The sequence below is a fragment of the Prionailurus bengalensis genome, chromosome D2, assembly GCF_016509475.1.
Source record: "Prionailurus bengalensis isolate Pbe53 chromosome D2, Fcat_Pben_1.1_paternal_pri, whole genome shotgun sequence".
Lineage (NCBI taxonomy): Eukaryota > Metazoa > Chordata > Mammalia > Carnivora > Felidae > Prionailurus > Prionailurus bengalensis.
In genome coordinates, this window is record NC_057351.1 from 19,396,477 (window position 1) to 19,410,620 (window position 14,144).

General features: G+C 37.8%; 1 protein-coding gene across 4 annotated transcripts in view; it reads right to left on the bottom strand.

Annotated features, from left to right (window-relative positions):
• Positions 1-14,144, bottom strand: part of IPMK (inositol polyphosphate multikinase) — a 68,255-nt gene that overhangs the window by 34,294 nt on the left and 19,817 nt on the right. For all 4 annotated transcript variants that reach the window (XM_043596361.1, XM_043596362.1, XM_043596363.1 and 1 more), the window contains exon 3: positions 5,049-5,145. In XM_043596361.1, the coding sequence (XP_043452296.1) occupies positions 5,049-5,145 (97 nt within the window). The remainder of the gene's footprint in view (positions 1-5,048; positions 5,146-14,144) is intronic.

Here is a 14,144-nt window from a genome sequence, read left to right on the forward strand (position 1 = left end):
TCCTAAAAACTTTTTCTCAAAAACCGAATTTATCTGCTTTTTAAAAAATGTATATTTATTTATTTTGAGAGAGCAAGTGAGCGAGAGCACAAAGCGGGGCAGGGAAAGAGAGAGAATCCCAAGCAGACTCCATGCTGTCAGTGCAGCGTCTGATGCTGGTCCGATCCCACAAACCCTGAGATCATGACCTGAGCCAGATGCTTAACTGACAATGCCACCCAGGCACACCTCTGCTTTTCACCAAAGTGACAAAGTTAGAAAAGGTATGTATTTTCAATTAATTAAATAAAAGGCCACCAGACAAAAAAGACTTCACCCTTTTTTCTTTTACCTTGACCCACCAAGACTAGCATAGTTATTAAATTACAACAAAGAAGTCTGCATTGAACCAAAAAGGAGAACAACCCTGACAGGGCTTGAGAAAGTGCTAAGCCCCTCAGATTTAAGGGCCATAAATCTTTTCACTGAAAGGATAAAAAATAAAGACATAAATTTTATCCCTTAGTCAAAGGAAGACTGGGGAAAGGTTAGGACTGTGTAGAAGTAGGTTAAGTCAAGCCCAAATATGATAAAAAGCTATAGCGTAAGAGACCAGCACTGGCACACAAGGAGTATGACACATTAAAAAAATTTTTTTTTTCAACGTTTATTTATTTTTGGGACAGAGAGAGACAGAGCATGAACAGGGGAGGGGCAGAGAGAGAGGGAGACACAGAATCGGAAACAGGCTCCAGGCTCTGAGCCATCAGCCCAGAGCCCGACGCGGGGCTCGAACTCCCGGACCGCGAGATCGTGACCTGGCTGAAGTCGGACGCTTAACCGACTGCGCCACCCAGGCGCCCCAGGAGTATGACACATTTTAAAGAAAGCCTCTCACAAACAGACTTGTTCAATAAGAGAAAACAAAAGGTCTGGACACAGACATGGATTGTTGATAGTGAAAGGTAATGGCACAGTGAGACTATCCTGTTCAAGACTGGAACCCACCCAAGCTTCTGTGCTTTAAAAAATAACCACAACCGGGGCGCGCCTGGGTGGCTAGGTTGGTTGAGCGTCCAACTTCAGCTCAGGTCATGATCTCACGGTCTGTGTGTTCGAGCCCCGCATCGGGCTCTGTGATGACAGCTCAGAGCCTGGAGACTGCTTCGAATTCTCTGTCTCCCTCTCTCTCTGCCCCTCCCCTGCTCAAGCTCTTTCTCTCTGTCAAAAATAAATAAACATTAAAAAAAAAAAAAAAAAAACCAGAGGATGGGGTGAGAAGATGGGGGAAAAAAGCACAGAACAGGCCCCTTCTGATTCTCTCCTCCCATCTCCAGCTACCTTGAGAGAAAGTACACAGATCCATCCCTCTTTCCGTAGCTGTGTAAAAATTTTAGCAACAAGGTTTATATTTCAAATATAATACTTACATTGGTTTTAATACTTTAAGCATAAAAAATTCCTATAGCAAGTTTTCTACTGCTGGAATATATTTCCAACCCTCTAAGAAAGAGGCAGAAAATTCCCAGTGTCAAAAGAGAAAAAAATAGACATATGAAATATTGTGGAAAAATTGAAAGACCTGTATTAACTAAATAGTAAAGATGAGACAATTAGTTCCTTTAAAGGAAAGACAAGGCAGAACGCATTTAGGGAGCTGAAGAAAAACTTATTTAGATCCCCTTACTGAATATTATTGATTGTATAAATTATGAGAATACAGATTCCAAGTTTCATCAAATTCTTCCCTGCCATATCTAGAAAATCTACTAGGTATTGATTACCATCTTCATTTCTGAACCTCTCAAAAAGGGGAAAAGGCCACATAAGGAACCCCTGGCCAACTATGAAGCCATATGGAAAATCAGAGAAGGCCTTACTTCTGCCTTCCACTTCAATCATCAGTCATTTCCAAGAGCAAAATAAGCTGAAAGTAGAATTATAAGCAGAGATTTTGAGCCTCCAAATTTGATTTAAGTGTAAAGGAGAGAACAGACATGTATGCCAACTTATTTCAGTCCACGCTTCCTAAAATTTGACTAGTAGCTAGATCCAGAAACCTAATAATCAATAAGGCTGATTGAGATTACAATTGAAAACTCTCAATTTGTTCAAACCTACTTGAAGATACACTTCTCTATTTCCCTAAAGAACTATCAATAAAAGGCTTTTGACAGTACATGTACTAGGCATATGTTTATACACAAATACAAATGTAATTTAATATATATAACTGGCTCAAAATCTTTAAAGATAGTATCAGCAAAAAATGTTTCACCTTTCAAAAAAATCCCATTAGTCATGCTCTAAAATTAACTAATGGTGATGACTGTACAACTCCACGAATATACTAAAAACTACTGAATTGTATAGTTTAAATGGGTGAGTTTTATGGTACATAAATTATGCCTTGATAAAGCTATCATAAAAAATCAAAAGAAAAAAACCTTATCAATCAGCACATTCTTAGGCTTCTCTCAAAGTTACAATAATTTGCTGAGCAAACTGGCAGTACTTTCTACATTTTACTACTTTGGATTGTAAGAACTGTATCAAGTTTTATAAATCTCTACTCTGAGCACCTAAAAAAAAGATGCCCAAAGGGGGAATAAAAGGCCAGTTATTTCATATGTAAAATAAAGTAATGCTAACCACAGTATTCTACTAAAATTTTTAAAATATTTTTTAATGTTTGAGAGAGAGCACCCACAATGAGTTGGGGAGGGACAGAGAGAGGGAGAGAGAGAATCCCAAGCAGGCTTCACACCAGCAATGCAGAGCCCAACATAGGGCTCGATCCCATGAACTGTAAGACCATGACCTAAGCCAAAATCAAGAATCGGACACTTAACCAACTGAGCTACCCAGGCGCCCCAGTATTCTACTAAAATTTAAGAGAATTTGTTTTCATGACCCTGTTGGCTAAACATGTACAGAAGTTTCCCATTTTATATTGATTTTCATTTATAATCAAAAGGATAAAAATGCAAAAATGATTCCATAAACTCTCTATTAAAATCAAAGCTAAGCACCTGCATGGTGCAGCAGTTCTCATCTAACTTCTTCCAGAGGTAAAAAATTGAAAAGGCATAGGAAATTCCCTGAGGCAGTTGTTGCTAGTACTGAGCCACTCTGTACATATATACTTTTTATTCCTGTTCTTTTACTCCTTTTATTTGCATTTTCTCCTCTCTTCTTTCATTTTCCCTACTTCATCTTCTCATCTCAGTAGCACCAAATTTCCATTTATATTCAAATAAGAATACAGAGTTTTCAAAGCATTCTCACATAACATAACATGCATCTTCTCAACTCTCTGTGGTATTATTTTCAATTTATAGTAGAAAAAGTAGAGATCAGAAAGGTTAACGAGTTAGCCAAATTTCTATTTAGTTGTTCTTTAATTCACATATTTAGCAGTTTCTTAGTTCTCAAAATTTGGACATAATCAAGGTAGAAACCAAGTGTTTGACTTCAAAGTTACTGCTCTTTCTATAGATGCATAGATGGCCATTTAGTACTGAAGATGAAAAGGTTGTTGATTGTGAGCAAGTCCTTGATTTTTAAATCATATGCTAGTAATCACAAACTATAAAATGTCATTTTTAATTAAAATATTTCTCTCACCCAAATTCTTTCTGTATACCTACTTTTCAAAATAATGATGCCATTTGCTCAGTATTCTACTCCTTCTTAATAATCTTTTTTTTTTTTTTTTTTTTTTTTTTTTTTTAATTTTTTTTTTCAACGTTTATTTATTTTTGGGACAGAGAGAGACAGAGCATGAACGGGGGAGGGGCAGAGAGAGAGGGAGACCCAGAATCGGAAACAGGCTCCAGGCTCTGAGCCATCAGCCCAGAGCCCGACGCGGGGCTCGAACTCCCGGACTGCGAGATCGTGACCTGGCTGAAGTCGGACACTTAACCGACTGCGCCACCCAGGCGCCCCTTAATAATCTTTTTAAACTGAGTATTTACTTTCTAGATGTTGAATCTAGTCCCATCCTCAGCAACCTTTGTTAATCTTTCAATGTCACTTTACTGAAGAGTCATGATTTGCTCAAAATTAAATAGCAATTAGTAGCAAAGTTTGATGGAATCCAGATATCTTACATTACAATGGAAATCTCTATAAAGTAAAGGTGGTCATAAAGATTTGTGAAACAATTTAAGGTGCTGATCTGAATCAGGGATATATGTATGTATAACATATGTATTATATATATATGAAATGTATGTATATTGGACTAAAGACAAGAAAGAAAGAAAAAAAGAAAGGAAAGGAAGGAGTAAGGAACAAAAGAAAAAAGAAAGAAGGGAGAAAGGAAAAAGAAAAGCTAGGCTCACTCTTTTTTCATATAACTGAAATACAGAATTCCCAGGGAATCATAGATTTACTATTACCTAACTGAGGATACTCACAGGGAGATACCATGATTCCCCTAAAAATGAAACATGGCATACCTAGTAAGTTAGTAGAAGGAAACCCAGTCAAGTTTAAAACTCTTCCCCCATTCATGAACCTTCTTCAATTTTTAGGCAGTCATGTTACTTGTTTAAATAAAATTTGTTCTGTCAAAGGCCTTGAAAAGGCAAACACTGCTTCAAGCATTCACTAAGAAAGAAATGCTGTGACTTTACATAGATCATTTTGTCCTCTAACCATGAAACTTAGCAGTAGTTTTTAAAAGACTGCAATTTAGAACCTAGAGATGGGGATAGGAGATACAGAGACAAAGTCATACAAAGAAAATATTTTTTTTTCCTACTCAAAATGGGAAACTGTCCAATAAATTAGGAAAAAAGAACATCTATAAATTAATATAGTACTAAGTATGTAGATTTTTTTATTCAATTACAACAAATTGGTCATTAATGTTACATACCATTTAAGAAACTGGTTATGAAAAGCAAAAGTATTAAGTTTTCCTTAATGAAGTAGAAAAAATACTAGAAAGAAAAGCACACATATATTGTTTGTATAATACTAGGCTTGATTTTATATACAGACTTTTAAAAAGCTACTCTCATGAATTAATACTAAAGGATGTATTCTTAAGAAAAGGTTACCATTTGGTGCAGTTGGAGGTGACCAGATGCCATAATATTTTGGCAAATATTTTCGTAGCTCTAAAAGAACACCATCAGTACAATCAGCAGCATAAACCTGAAATATAGATAAATAAAACATTTGCATGTTGGTTTTTTATAATGCTTTATAATTGCCCTACATATTTCTCAAAAAAACCAATACTGTTGAATCATAATTTATCTGGTATGAGTTTCAGCTGGAAATACATTTGGAAGCAAAAAAAGATTATTGTGTATCTCCAATGAAAAACTGCATATTGTTTACAGCACATTCTTCTTCATCTAATTCTAGCTTTTCACTGTCCTTGAACTATTTTACAACTAAGTAAAATGTAGATAAAGCTTTACGCAAATACAAAATAATTCCTGTCCACAGAAACATAAATAAATTCTGGCCAGAGGAGGTTCAACTGACTTCCCTCCACCCTCTACCCACCATGGGAGGGGGAATTCAGTATCCACACATATATACTTATTTTCACTTCCCTTATTCCTTATAAATTTGTTCTTCTTTGGCTTCTCTTCTGAACCAGTTTCAATATCTGCTTGGTTCCCTCATTAAATAATGAGTTCAACAAAATCTTTAACAACTATTTATTTCATGTATACAAGGGAGTTATGATTTTACCTTTAAAAAAATTATCCTTTAACTTAATTAAGTCCAATTATTGTGCATTTAATTCCTTGATTTATAACCAATAATAATTCTAGAAAATACTAAATGTTCCTGTATCCTGGAACTAGATTCTTTGTTTGTTTCCTAAAAGATGAGGGAAAGAAAATATTTTTGTTTAAAACACAACTTATAAGACATTTTATCCAACAAACTCTCACAATATGGTCTACCTAATTATCCAAAACCATTAAAGTTTATGGGTGTAAAATGTTTATGAAATCTTAGTATTACAATTCTATTTGTCAAGCCATATTCATGTCAAGTAGTTACACCTACAAGCCAATTCTACAGAATGAACTCAAGTGTGGCATAAACTCACCAGATATCCATGTGATCTACTGAAATGTGAGCAGAAGTGGTATTAGTCACTTCTAGGCCAAGGTAATTAAGAGAAGGGTGTACCTTATCATCTCTCTGTTCCTGGCCTAAGGAACAGAGGGCAGAGTGTTCATGATGACATAACAACAAGATGGAGGAACTAGGTATATCTCTATGTACTTAGTAGTTAAAGAAGTTGATGATATTTTTATTCCTGAAAAAGATAAAAGAACTGGAAGAGTAGAGAGATAAACTTTCCCTTTTTACTTTAAATATTTTTTTAAAGTACTAGGCCTGGTATTTACTTCAACACACCGGACTAGATAACCTAAAAAACTTTTCTCTCTAGTAGAGAGATGTAGGATAAAATATAACAAATATTTTCTTAAATGCATAGCTGAGCTCCCAAGGAAAGAAAGGAAATTCATAAGGGGTCTATGTAAGTAAAGAGGAAATCAAAAGCAGTAAGCTAAGCAGTGATGTTTGGGCTTCATAAAGGCCCACTCCAAAGACTTCAACCAAAGGATCTCTGAATTTAGGGTCTAGGCATAAAGGTGGACACAGAGGAGGTCAGAGTTACTATCCTAAAACAGGGAGAGTAAATGAAAGTCTAACTACTGAACAGTAAAAACTTTGGCATCTTCTCCCTTCCCCTACCATTGTACTCCAAAAATGCTGGGGGCAATGCTGATATAGAAAAAGATAGAAGCAATAAATAAACAACATCAGGAATAAAAAAGGAGTCATAAGTAGATTATAAAAATATAATCCAACTACATTTTACTATCACATTGACAAAAATTCAAGATATTTAAGAAACTGAATCAGTGGTTACAAATCTATCTTTTCCCAGGAAAGAGAATGAAATGAAAAAAGGATAGGAAAAAAGGAAAGGGAAAAAGAAAAGACAGAGACAGACATTTGGCTACTCTGATGAATTCAGTTAAGTTCTATCAGCCTTTAAGGAACAAAATCCTTATCTGATACAAATTCTTCCACAAAACAGAAAAATAAATGCTCCTCAACTCATATCATGAAGCTAAAAAAAAAACTGATATCAAAACCAAAGAAAATATGTGACGAAAATAATAGTTCAGATTGAACAGATTAAAGGAGGAAACTCATAAAATCATTTCAATAAATACAGAAAAGGTAGGTGAAAAATATTTAATACCCATTCATATTTAAATTGTTTCTTGAAATAAAGATAGAAAAGATGCTATGTATCTTCCTCTTTTTCCAAGAAGCTAATTTGACTCAACTGTATCAATGGGGGTCCCTTGTTGCTTAATGGAGCAAGACAGTGGAGGGCAGGAAAAGAGTTGAGGTCAGGTTATTTACTTCTCTAATTCCCTCCTTCTCAGTACAAGACTTCTGGTAAAGTTAACTTCCCTGGGTTCTAGTAACCACTCCCTTTCTTTGCCCTTTTAGGCCCAGGGATAGTATAGCATTATCTCTTGCAAGTGGCCTTAAACTCTAACCACACCCTGGTAAATAAACAAAGTGTACCATTTGTTTCTTGACTCACACAACAGGCAATTTCCTTAACCTGAGAAGAAATTTGTAATCAGAAACTTAGAAAGTCATACTTAAATGGAGAAATGTTAACTGAGAGGAAGATGCATCCCCCCCTCCCATCATTGCTTCTATATAGCACAGAACTGGAACTACTTGACAGAAATATATGGATTCAGGAGTGCCTGGGTGGCTCAGTCAGTTAAGTGTCGGCTCACATTATGATCTCACAGCACTTGAGTTCAAGCCCCAAGTCAGACTCTGTGCTAACAACTCAGAGCCTGGAGCCCGCTTCAGATTCTGTGTCTCCCTCTGTCTCTCTGTCCCTCTCCCACTCATGCTCTATGCTCTCTCTCTCTCTTTCAAAAATAAACATTAAAAAAAAAAAAATATATATATATATATGCAAAAGGAACAACAGCAACAAAAAACCCTTCCAATCACAGAACTGCTTACATAGAAAACAATTAGAACTGTTATAGTTCAACAAGATTACTAGATATAAGAAACACTGTACAAACGTTTTCATTCTTATATTAGCAATCACTGGGAAACTTACCTCAAAAAATTTTACAATAATAAAAAAAATAAGGTACCTAGAATAAATTATGTACAAGACTTTTACAGAGTGAATATAAAATACATTCTTCAAACAAGAGACAGTGTGTAGCAGTTAAAAGCACATATTCTAGAACCAGACTGCCTAAGTTCAAATCCTGGGGCCATTGTTAACTATTTAAATGATCTTGGACAAAAAAAAGTTTTTTTTTTTTTTTAATTCAAGTTAGTTAACATATAGTGTATTATTGGTTTCAGGAGTAGAACCCAGTGATTCATCACTTACATACAACTCCCAGTGTTCATCCCAACTAGTGCCATCCTTAATGCCCAAAACCCATTTAGCCCATCCCCCCACTCAACACCCCTCCAGCAACCCTCAGTTTGTTCTCTGTATTTAAGAGTCTTTCATGGGTTGCCTCCCTCTCTGCTTTTATCTTATTTTATTTTTCATTCTTTTCCCCTATGTTCATCTGTTTTGTTTCTTAAATTTCACGAGTGAAATCATATTTTTCTCTTATTTCACTTAGCATAATACACTGTAGTTCCATCCATGTTGTTGCAAATGGCAAGATTTCATTCTTCTTCGTTGCCAAGTAATATTCCTGTGTGTGTGTGTCTGTGTGTGTGTATACAGACATATACATGTGTGCATCTTTATCTGTCATCAGTTGATGGACATTTGGGCTCTTTACATAATTTGGTTACTGTTGATAGTGCAGCTATAAAAATTGCTTCAAATCAGCATTTTTGTATCCTTTGGATAAATTGCTAGTACTGCAATTGCTGGGTTGTAGGGTATTTGTAATTTTTTGAGGGACCTCCATACTGTTTTCCAGAGTGGCTGCACCAGTTTGCATACCCACCAGCAGAGCAAAAGGGTTCCCCTTTCTCCACATTCTTGCCAACATCTGTTGTTTCCTGGGTTAATTTTAGCCGTTCTGACAGGTGTGAGGTGGTACCTCATTGTGGTTTTCATCTGTATTTCCCTGATGAGGAGAAATGTTGAGCATCTTTTCATGTGTCTATTAGCCAACCGGCTGCCTTCTTTGGAAGGCCCCTTTATCAGATGTCATTTGTAAATATCTTCTCCCATTCTGTCAGTTAGTTGCCTTTTACTGTTGTTTATTGTTTCCTTTGCTGTGCAGGAGCACTGTATCTCAATGAGGTCCCAATAGTTCATTTTTGCTTTTGTTTCCCTCGCATCTGGAGACATGTCTAGTAAGAAGCTACTGCGGCAGAGGTCAAAGAGGTTACTGCCTGTGTTCTCCTATAGCATTCTGATGGTTTCCTATCTTACATTTGGGTCTTTTATCCATTTTGAATTTATTTTTGTGTATGGTGTAAAAAGTGGTCCAGTTTTCCCAACATTTGCTGAAGAGACTTTTTTCCATCGGGTGCACTTTCCTACTTTGTCAAAGATTAGGTGGCCATACATTAGTGGGTCCATTTCTGGGTTTTCTGTTTTGTTCCATTTATCTATGTGTCTGTTTTTGTGTCAGTACCATATTGTCTTGATGATTACAGCTTTGTACAGCTTGAAGTCCCAAATTGTGATGCCTCCAGCTTTGGTTTTCTTTTTCAAAACTGTTTGGCCATTTGGGGGGTCTTTTCTGGTTCCATACAAATTTTAGGATTGTTTGCTCTAGCTCTGTGAAGAATGCTGTTATTTTGATAGGGATTGCACTGAATGTGTAAATTGCTTTGGACAGTATCGACATTTTAACAATATTTGTCCTTCCAATCCATGAGCGTGGAATGCTTTTCCATTTCCTTTTGTCTTCTTCAGTTTTTTTCATAAGCATTCTATAGTTTTCAGTGTATAAATTTTTCACCCATTTGGTTAGATTTATTTTTAGGTATCTTACGGGTTTTGGTGTACTTATAAATGGGATCGATTCCTTGATTTTTTTCTGCTGCTTCATTATTGGTGTATACATTCGCAACAGACTTTTGTATGTTGATTTTAAACCCTGTGACATTGCTGAATTCATGTATCAGTTCTAGCAATTTTTCAGTGGAGTCTTTTGGGTTTTCATGTAGAGTATCATGTCATCTGCAAAGAGTGAAAGTCTGACTTCTTACTTGCTGATCTGGATGCCTTTTATTTATTTCTGTTGTCTGATTGATGAGGTTAGAACTTCCAGTACTATTTTGAACAACAGTGGTGAGAGTCGACATCCCTGTTGTGTTCCTGACCTTAGGAGGAAAGCTCTGAAATTTTCCCATTTAGGATGGTATAAGCTGTGGGTGTGTGGGTCTTTTGTACGTAGACTTTATGATGTTGAAGTATGTATGTTCCTTCTATCCCTACTCTCTTGAAGGTTTTTATCAAGAAAGGATGATGTATTTTGTCAAAAGCTTTTTCTGCATCTATTGATAGGATCATGTGGTTCTTTCTTTCATCTGTTGATTTGTGGATATTGAAACAGCCCTGCAGCCCAGGAATAAATCCCACTTGATCATGGTAAATAATTATTTTAATCTATTATTAGATTCAATTTACTAGTATCTTGTTGAGAATTTTTGCATCCATGTTCATCAGTGAAATTGGTGTGTAATTTTCCTTTTTAGGAAAGGTTTGGTTTGGTTTTGGACTCCAGGTAATGCTGGCCTCATAAAATGAGTTTGGAAGTTTTCCTTCCACTTCTATTTTTTGGAACAGTTTCAAAGGAATAGGTATTAATTCTCATTTAAATGTTTGGTAGAATTCTCCCAGGAAGCCATCTGGCCCTAGACTCTTGTTTGATTTTTAAGTTTATTTATTTGTCTTGTTTGATTTTTTTTTAAGTTTATTTATTTTTGAGAGACAGCACCAAAGAAAGGGAGAGAGAGAGAAACCCAAGCAGGCTCTGTGCTGCCAGCGCAGAGACTGACGTGGGGCTTAAACTCATGAAACTGTGAGACCGTGACCTGAGCCAAACCAGGAGTCAGATGCTTAACTGACTGAGACACCCAGGTGCCCCTTGTTAGATTGATTTTTTATTACCGATTCAATTTCTTTAGTGGTTATTGGTCTGTTCAAATTTTCTATTTATTCCTGTTTTAGTTTTTCTAGTTTATATGCTTCTAGGAACGTACCCATTTCTTCCAGAGTGTCCAATTTGTTGGCATATAGTTGTTCATAATATTCTCTTATAATTGTATTTCTGTGGTGTTGGTTGTGATCTCTTTCATTCATGATATTCATTTGGGTCCTTCCCTTTTTCTTTTTGATAAGTCTGGCTAGGGGCTTATCAATTTTGTTAATTCTTTCAAAGAACCAGCTCCTAGTTTCATTAATCTGTTCTGTTTTTTTGGATTTCGATATCATTGATTTCTGCTCTAAACTTTAATATTTCTGTTCTTCTGATGGTTTTCAGCTTTACTGGCTATTCTTTTTCCAGCTCCTTTAGGTATAAGGTTAGGTTGTGTATTTGAGACATTTCTTCCTTCTTTCAGAAGGTCTGGATTGCTATATACTTCCCCCTTATGACTGCCTTTGCTGCATCCGAAAGGTTTTGGAATGTCTGTTTTCATTTTCATTGGCTTCCATTCACCTATCTGATATGGGACTTTTATCTATACATAAAGAACTCCTACAACTAAATAAAAAAGACAACTCAATGAAAAACTAAGCAAAGGATCTGAGTAGATATGACTCCAAAGAAGAAATACACATGGCCAGTAAGTATATGAAAAGATGCTCAACATCATTAGACATTAGGGAAATGCAAATCAAACAAACCACTGAGATTAACACTTTACTACTCACTTGGATGGTCATTAAAAAAACAAACAAAACCCTAACAAATGTTGGTGAGGATAAGAGAATTGGAAACCTCATATATTGCTGGTGAAAATATAAAATGGTAAAGCCACTCTGGGAAACACCGACAGTTCCTCAAAAAGTTTAATGTAGAATTATCATATGACCCACCAATTCCACTTATGGGTCTATATCCAAAATGGAAACAGGTGGGAGATGGCGGCGTAGGAGGACGCTGGGCTCACCGCGTGTCCTGCTGATCGCTTAGATTCCACCTACACCTGCCTAAATAACCCAGAAGACTAGCAGAACAGAGTCTCCGGAGCCAAGCACAGACGAGAGGCCCACGGGAGAGGGTAGGAAGGGCAGAGAGGCTGTGCGCGCTCCACGGACTGGCGGGAGGGAGTTGGAGCAGAGGGGCGGTCCGCCGGCCAAGCAGAGCCCCGAGTCTGGCTTGCAAAAGCGAAGGGGCCGGACGGAGTGTGTTCCGACAGCAAGCGGGACTTGACATCTGGAAAGTTATAAGCTAACAGCTCTGCTTGGAGAATGGGAGGGCTGGAGGACAATGGGAGGGAGAGTTGTTGAGCCCCGGACGACAGAGCTCAGCTTGTTGGGGAACAAAGGCGCTCGCCAGCGCCATCTCCCTCGCCCATCCCCCAGCCAAAATCCCAGAGGGAACCAGTTCCTGCCAGGGAACTTGCTTGCACCCCGCAAACACCAAACGCTGTGCTTCTGCGGATCCATCCCTCCGGCGGGTCTGACTCCCTCCCGGTGCCCCAGGGCCCCTCCCGAAGCGGATCACCTAAGGAAAAGTGAGCTGAGCCTGCCCCTCCCGCCCCTGTGTACCTTGCCGATCCACCCTAGCTAATACGCCAGATCCCCAGCACCACAAGCCTGGCAGTGTGCAAGTAGCCCAGACGGGCCACGCCACTCCACAGTGAATCCTGCCCCAAGGAGAGGGGAAGAGAAGGCACACACCAGTCTGACTGTGGCCCCAGTGGTGGGCTGGGGGCAGACATCAGGTCTGACTGTGGCCCTGCCTACCAACACAAGTAATTCAAGACAGCACAGGGGAAGTGCCCCAAAGTTCCGCACCACTCCAGGGACTATCCAAAATGACGAAACGGAAGAATTCCCCTCAGAAAAACGTCCAGGAAATAACAACAGCTAACGAACTGATCAAAACTGATTTAAACAATATAACAGAAAGTGAATTTGGAATAATAGTCATAAAATTAATCGCTGGGCTTGAAAACAGTATAAAGAACAGCAGAGAATCTCTTGCTACAGAGATCAAGGTAAAAAATGCTATCAATAAACTGCAAAATAAAATGGAGACAACTACGGCTCGGATTGAAGAGGCAGAGGAGAGAATAGGTGAACTAGAAGATAAAATTATGGAAAAAGAGGAAGCTGAGAGAAAGATAAAAAAATCCAGGAGTATGAGCGGAAAATTAGAGAACTAACTGATGCCCTAAAGAGAAATAATATACGCAAAATTGGTATTCCAGAGGAGGAAGAGACAGGGAAAGGTGCTGAAGGTGTACTTGAAGAAATAATAGCTGAAAACTTCCTGATCTGGGGAAGGAAAAAGGCATTGAAATCCAAGAGGCACAGAGAACTCCCTTCAGATGTAACTTGAATCCATCTTCTGCATGATATATCATAGTGAAACTGGCAAAATACAAGGATAAAGAGAAAATTCTGAAAGCAGCTAGAGATAAACGTGCTTTAACACATAAAGGGAGACCTATAAGACTCGTGACTGATCTCTCTACTGAAACTTGGCAGGCCAGAAAGGAATGGCAGGAGATTTTCAATGTGATGAACAGAAAAAATATGCAGCCGAGAATCCTTTATCCAGCAAGTCTGTCATTTAGAATAGAAGGAGAGATAAAGGTCTTCCCAAACAAACAAAAACTGAAGGAATTCGTCACCACTAAACCAGCCCTACAAGATATCCTAAGGGGGATCCTGTGAGACAAAGTACCAGAGACATCGCTACAACCATGAAACCTATGGACATCACAATGACTCTAAACCCGTATCTTTCTATAATAACACTGAATGTAAATGGACTAAATGCGCCAACCAAAAGACATAGGGTATCAGAATGGATAAAAAAACAAGACCCATCGATTTGCTGTCTACAAGAGACTCATTTTAGACCTGAGGACACCTTCAGATTGAGAGTGAGGGGATGGAGAACTATTTATCATGCCACTGGAAGTCAAAAGAAAGCTGGAGTAGCCATACTTAT